At 33.3% G+C, this 7,716-nt stretch overlaps 1 protein-coding gene across 1 annotated transcript; it reads left to right on the forward strand.

The window, feature by feature from the left end:
* The first annotated feature begins 734 nt into the window (after positions 1-734).
* On the forward strand, positions 735-3,499 carry LOC145577391 (uncharacterized). The gene is made up of 2 exons (XM_081634804.1): positions 735-1,213; positions 1,452-3,499. Exons 1-2 carry the CDS (start codon positions 1,154-1,156, stop codon positions 2,649-2,651), a joined length of 1,260 nt encoding a protein of 419 aa, XP_081490930.1. The 5' UTR covers positions 735-1,153; the 3' UTR covers positions 2,652-3,499.
* The last annotated feature ends 4,217 nt before the right edge of the window (positions 3,500-7,716 follow it).

Here is a 7,716-nt window from a genome sequence, read left to right on the forward strand (position 1 = left end):
AATCTGCCAGAAGATCAAAATAATAGGGCCTAAGCTTGCATAAATAAAGCACATGACTAAGCTTGAAATGTATTGCGTAAAAAATGTATGGTAGGTTAAGTAAGCATAAATGCATAATACTTTTTTTTTTATATAATTATTATTGGTAAGGAAAAGGACGTTACCGGCCGGAACCTCTCACAGTATAATACTTATTAATAATGGGGTTAAATTAGCATAATACTCATGACTCATATTTTACTTGAAATAAATAATGATCCGAGCCAAGCTTGATGTAATGCCTAACCTTGGCAAGCTTGAGCGCAAATTAGTGAAAACAACACTGAGATAGGCCTTGTTTTTTTGAGCTACTCTGCTATGCTGAAATCTACTCTACTAAATTTGTCTTGCTGTGTTGAATTCTGCCCTGCTCTATTCTACAACGTGTAGAAGGCTTATCCTGCTCTGCTCTGCCTAGAAGCTCAAAAAAATAGGTTCATAGTAAAGTAAAATTGTATGATAAATCATGCTCAAGAGCGAAGGTCAATATGAGCTCATTAACACCCCTAAACACGAGCACGAGACGCAGACACCTGTCGTACCCAAGACAAGTACAGTACAAACAAATTGAAATTGAAATTGTTCCATAGATTATTAACAAACGGTGAGAGGGAAAGAGAGAGAAAAATAGGATTAAGAAAAGTGAAAGTGGGATTTGCTGTCTAGTAATATGCATCGTGGATTGGGCCTCTAGGGATTCCCTCAATCTATTCCCCCTCCTTATTCTATTACCTAAAGGAATGTTACGTAGTGATGCCTCTCTTCTTTCTCGAACCTTGTCAGATTCATCTCTTTTTTATTTCTTGCTTTTTCTTCTCTGTCTTCTTCTTCCATTTTTCACTACTAATTTAAATCATCCAACCCTTAACCCTGAACCATCACGTGAATATATTTCATTTCATCTTATTTATTTTCTTATATATTAAAATCAACGTACTACATAAAAATAAAATCAAATCCTAGTGCGTGTCGACACTAATTAAGTAATTACGGGCGGTATTTAGCAATTTACTTAAATAATTAATTAAATCTTTTGCTACTAAGAGTAGTATTTAAATCAATCTCCCACATTCCATACTACCTGTTCTTTGTCCGTTTACTTGAGTGAAAGAAAATGCTGGGAAACTGTGAGAAAATGGTGCTCATCTCTTCAACTACTAATGAATGGACACAGGTTTTTTTTCTTTCTCTTTCTATCATTTTCTTTCTCTCTCTTAGGTTCGTCGAATAATACACATGCATTACATACCCACTATTATTTTTGATTGGGACCCCATTTGTTTTTTGTTTTCTAGCTTTTGGAAGAGTATCTTATAAAACTTCTTATGTGGGTATTATTAATTTCAGCCCTAACAAAAAAAATTTATTAATCTCCCTTTTTTTGGTTTTTGTTTTGTGCATTTATCTTACAGATAGATGATCCGAAAGGTAGCAGCTTCAACAACAACATGGCATCAGTAGCAGCAGCCGCCGCGACAATAGGTACTGATAGAATGGATCAGAAAGTCGCAGTGATTGCACAAGATCAGCACCTCCAGCAACAGCAGCAGCAGCAGCAGCAGCAAAAACAGCAACAGCAAAATCAGGAGGCATTAAGATGCCCGCGTTGTGACTCGACAAATACAAAGTTCTGCTACTACAACAACTACAGCTTAACACAACCCCGGCATTTCTGCAAGGCGTGTAAGCGGTACTGGACTAGAGGAGGTACTCTAAGGAATGTTCCAGTTGGTGGTGGTTGCAGAAAGAACAAAAGAGTTAAACGACCGCCTAACAACAATAATACTTGTTCTTCAAATACTTCTATTACTAATAACAATACTTGTCTTGAAGCTTCTGTTAATTCAGCTTCATCTGCTGGTGGTTGTGGTGGTGGTGGCGGTGCAGGTACTGGTTTAAGCTCCCTCTCATCTGGGGGTCCTCAGATTCATGATCTGATATCTTCGGGTTCGAATCATCATCACCAATCTTTGTTGTATGGGTTAACCAACAGTTCTGACATTAATTTCCCTTTTTCAAGGTATGATCTTCAAAACCCACCTCAAATGAATGGTGTTGGTGTTGGTGTTGGATTAGGGTTTTCATCTGGGTTGGTTCATAATATGAATAGTATGAACATTCATAATAATACCCATCAAACTCAAAATACCAAGCAAATTTTCCAAGATTTGATCTCATCAAACCCATTATTTTCCAACTATAATAACACATCAACTTCCACTACTTCCACCACAACACCATCCACTATATCTTCCCTTTTAGCTTCTAGCCTTCATCAAATGAAGGGAGCTAATAATAACAATAATAATTTTCAGACATTATTGCCCTCCTATGAAGATGATCTCAACATGAAGGGAAATGGGCAAAATGGTCATAATGGTAGTGGAATGTTTACTAAAGAGGTTAAGATGGAGTTTGATAGGCAACAACAAAATAGGTCATCAATTGATCATCATAATCAATGGAGTCATGCTCATAACATGATTGATCATCACTCACAACCTTCGATGGCGTCGCCGTCGTCGGATCAATCTAATATTATGTGGGGTAATGCAGGAGCTTGGCTTAATCCTTCAGACAATCATGGTTCTTCTGTTCCATCTTTGATCTAAGCTAAGAACTCTTTTTTCATCATCATCTCCCTCTTTGTTCAAAAAAAAAAAAAAAAAAAAAAGTTGGTAAGGTCTTTTATTTTTTATTTTTTTTTTTATAGAAAGTTAAGGTGTTTTTTATGGGATTGGTCTAGTACTTGGTGAATTTTTATACCACACACAAGGGGAAACTTAATGGTATACGGGAGTATGTAATTCGGTTTGGATTGGATTGGATTGGATCGGCGTGTTCATGTCAGCAGCAGGAGTAAGTGTTACAACCTCTATAGGGGCTTTGCATTGGTTGAGCACTAATACTCGTACGTTTGCGCTGAGAGGAACCTCGGATCCGATATCACCTTCCGAAGACGGTGATGACATGGATGCAATGCAATGCTTGTCATCAACAACAGCAACTGCACATTGGGGAATAGAGAGCTAGAGATCCACTACAACTGGTACTATGGGAGAGGGTATACTTGGATGGATGCAATCAATCAACTTTCATAAGGTTAATTCCCAAATTAATTTAAATGTGATGAGTTTGGGTTTTCTTCTTTTGGTATTATTATGTATATATAAATGCATCATGACATTGTTCTACTACATTTCCATTGTACTTTGTTTAACTTAAAAATGAGTTAATTTAGTTTTGTTGTTAATTAGAGGGGTTGGGGTATATGTTAGAGGTCCTCAATTAGACCTTTAGAATGAGGAACTGATACATTTTTCTTTTATTTTTTATTGCAACTTTTATTTTATTTTTTTTACTTATTTTGGTGTTTATTTTTTTTCTTGTGGGGAAAGGTTTGGTATAATGGTATAGTAAAAGAGGGAAATTGATTATTCAATGTGGTTGTTTTGAATTATTGAACTTAATTATGTCCTTGTGATTCCTTTTTATTTTTGTTTATTATTATTGTTTTTTTTATTATCCTGGTAATTAATTTAGAATGACTAATTTTCTCAAGATAATGGCATAATTAAGCACCTAAACTTGAAACAATGTATATATGATCCTAATTTAATTCCTAATAACTCTACTAAATAAGTGTATTAAATTATATTTCCTCTGTTGGTTCCATTATTGAATTGATCAACTTGTGAATAGCCTAATCTGTAAAAAGAACTCTTATATATGGTGTCTGATGCATTTTAGCTAGCCTCCTAGGATCTTTGCTTAATCTGTAAAGCAGGTAGTTGAATAAGAGGGGAAAAAAAGCCAATTCATGAGAGGATTCTTGCATTTTTTTAGCTACAATCTAATATCTAAATTTACCTTGACATGCAATTTGTACTTGTGTATGATTGACAATTAGTACATTGGATGAAATATCAATATAACAACATGTATCAGGATTCGTTTGGCATTACTGTGGTTTTTTGTTTTTTGGTTTTTTGTTTTTCAAAACCATATGATACATGTCATATAACGAGTAAAAAATTATTCAAATTTATTAAACTCATGGTAATTTTGAAAACTAACAAATAGAAAAGTGGAAACACCTTTTTCTTGTTTCCTGGTCTTAGTTTTTTATTTTCAAAAAAATAGAAAACTGAAAACATAAAACGATGCCAAACAATTGGGCTAGCGCAGCCAAGATTATCCAAAGGAAAATTAGCTAAAATTTTTGTCTAGCTATATTGTGTCATTTTTATTGGCAAACAACAAAATTTTCCTGCCAAAATTGTTTTTTCTTTTTTTGTTTTCCAAAAATAATAGTGAGTCAATAAAATTGCCAAAAATGAAATCTATCAAGTACACTTTTGATGTTTGATTGATTTTTTATTTTAATAAATGATGGTATTAGAGATGAATTTGTATCAACTAAAATCTCATGCAAAGTCCTTCGTAATTTGTTAATGGAACTTAATATTCCAATTTATATATGAGTATATTCTTTATAATTATTTTAGTGCTCAATGACAAATATATATGACAAATTGACAATGAGTGTTAAGAATGATAATGGAAATAATATTAACATACATACTTGGCCAATAGAAATTTATAATATTAACATACATACGTCCTTAGAAATAATATTAACATACATACGTCCAATAGTAATGATAGTGACATGTTCATCAATAGGTTTTTTTTTTTTTTTTTTTTTTTTTTTTTTTTTTTTTTTTTTTTTTTTTTTTTTTTAGTGAACAAATGAAATTGTAGGAAATGAAATTGTTAGGAAATGAAAAAAAAAAAAAAAGAACAAATGAAATTGTAGGAAATGAAATTGTTAGGAAATGAAAAAAAAAATAGTAGGAAATGAAATTGTTAATCGTTATCATCACTCCAATTAGCAATCACGCACTATGACCATTCAATGAGAAAAAGAGGATGTAATCTTCTACTTGAGACAAAATCATTGAACAAATTAAAGTTTCATAAGTCAATTTTAACTTTTAATTGAATTACGATGTATTCACATATATAGTATCATTCCAATACAAAAACCCTATTCACCAGTGAAATATCCAACAATTTAAGCACAAAGTACAAAAGGAGGATGTACTAGCTTATGCATCATGCATCCACCTTCAAAACTAATGGGGATGCATTAACTTCGCACCATCCTTTCATTTTAGCATGCAAAATTACTCCCATCCAATCAATATAGTGTAGATAACATAAATTAGGCTTAATTATCTTCAATCTTTTTTTTTTCTTACCAAAGTTAATTAATTTACTCCATTAAATTTACTTAGAATAATATAACATTTTTGTGTAAGTTTAACATAATACTCCGTACAAACTTATTACTACTCCCGTTAAATATTAGTTGTAACTTTAAGGTATTATTTTAGAGACATAAAATATTCCAAAATTGCAACTAATATTCAGCGGAGATAGTAGTAAATTAATAGAAGTACAAACCCCTATATAGAGATAGATAGGAAGAGAGTGATACATTAACAAATGATATCCACATAAAATAGGCGATACACACATCTACAAAATAGTGTTTCCTCATTACTGATGTTGAGTGTTTTCCAATAGCTTAGATCTCCAAATTGAAGTACGGGCCTGTTCTAATTGACTGAGTTGAGTTGAGCTGAACTGAACTGAACTGAACTGAACTGAACTGAACTTATTGGAGTTGAACTGAACTGAACTGAACTAAATATTTTATGAGAGAAGGAAATTAAAAACCGAACTGAATAGAATTGAACTGAATTAAACTTATTGAAACTGAACTAAACTGAAAATAATCTGAAACGAACAGACCCTACGTACTCTGATTTTATTGGTTATGATTAGGGGTCGTGGTTGTAAATTACTCTTACACTAGAGTAAACATGTATGTGTCTATGCACGGAGTGTATCCAATTTACAAACAAACGGAATCTTATATTAAAAAAAGAAGAGTTCGTTATAAGTAGTTATAATTTTTGGAAAAAGATGCTAATAATGGAAAGAAAAGAGAATAAATAAACATTTATTATACCGATTTACTCGATAAATTCCCAACTTAATACTATAAAAGGAAGTATGTTAAATGTTATATGCAGTTCTAAGGGTTGCATATAGCATTACCCATAATTTTTTAATTCATTCAAGCTGATTAATTAAAATTTGGAGTGCTATTGGTGAAAGTTGAGAAAATGACTCCTAAACTGATATACAGTAGATTTGTGACACACACCAGCGTTACTTCATAGCTACAGACATCTGGCATAATCAGACACGAGTATACGATTAGAGTGTCTACTCCGTATTATACAAAATGTGTTACTTTAATAGAATCATATTAGCCGGGCTCATCTAGAATAACTTCGTATTTACTTGGTTGGACTAAGAGGGTACTCGTATTAAATAATATATATTGTCTTAAAATTAGAGATGTTAAAATATTTTACTGATAGTAAGATATTTATCAGTGAGGGGATGAATGTAGGAAGCAAGTAGTAGAATGGTAGGAAAACTCTTTCTTTTGTTTTCCAACCTCAGTTCACAATACGTGAACTTTCATTTATATAGCCAAAATAATTGAATAAAATAATATACATTATTGTACTTTATACAAATTATTGTACTTAGTAAAGTCTTCATTGACTTTAATTACCACATGTGAACTTCAATTCAATCATGTTTGCATGTTTCTCAACACTCCCCCTTTGAACGTTCACATGGAATGGGGTACAAGTTGCCTCGTTAAAAACCTAGTTAGGTAAAACCCTGTGGGATAAAAACCATAGCTAGGGAAAAAGAGTACAACTATATTGTATTATATGTTTTGGTGTACTGCCTCGTTAAAAACCTTGTCAGGAAAAACCCAGTGGGATAAAAACCTGATCGAAGGGAAAAAGAGTGCAATACATATAATACTCCTCCTGATCTCAGCATAGTTCACGAAGATGTCGCATTCCAATTTTGTGAACTAACTGCTCAAATTTCTTCGAAGGAAGTGATTTGGTGAACAGGTCAGCAAGATTTTCACAAGACTGAATTTGCTGGATATTTATTTCCTCGTCCTTTTGCAGATCATGTGTGAAGAACAGTTTTGGGGCAATATGTTTCGTTTTATCTCCCTTAATATATCCTTCAGTTACTTGAGCGATACATGCTGTATTGTCTTGAAAGATGATGGTTGGGTCTTCTGTTATTGCGTTCATTCCACACTCCTTTTGGATATTACTGATCATCGACCTTAGCCATACACATTCCCGTCCTGCTTCGTAGAGGGCTATCAACTCTGCATGATTTGATGATGTCGCAGTCAATGTCTACTTTGTTGATTTCCAAGATATTGCAGTGCCTCCATAAGTAAACACATATCCATTTTGTGACTTGGCATTTTGAGGATCTGATAAGTATCCAGCGTCTGCATACCCAATTAGAGCAGATTCTTGTTTTGGTTGGTAATATAAACCAAGGTCTTGTGTCCCTCGTAGGAACCGGAGTAAGTGTCGAACTCCCTTCCAATGCCTATATGTTGGTGCATTGCTGTGCCTGGCTAACAAATTCACGGAGAAAGCTATGTCGGGTCTAGTATTGTTAGCTAAGTACATTAAGGCTCCAATTTCACTTAAGTATGGTAATTTTGGACCCAGAATCTCTTCATTTTCTTCTCGGGGTCTGAAT

This window comes from Chenopodium album, chromosome 14 (assembly GCF_948465745.1).
Source record: "Chenopodium album chromosome 14, dcCheAlbu1.1, whole genome shotgun sequence".
Lineage (NCBI taxonomy): Eukaryota > Viridiplantae > Streptophyta > Magnoliopsida > Caryophyllales > Amaranthaceae > Chenopodium > Chenopodium album.

Excerpts from the sequence above, each read along its gene's own strand:
- LOC145577391 (XM_081634804.1), top strand. The coding sequence starts at position 1,154 with ATGCTGGGAAACTGTGAGAAAATGGTGCTCATCTCTTCAACTACTAAT. Across the intron at positions 1,214-1,451 it reads CTACTAATGAATGGACACAG|ATAGATGATCCGAAAGGTAG; the intron begins GTTTTTTTTCTT and ends TTTATCTTACAG.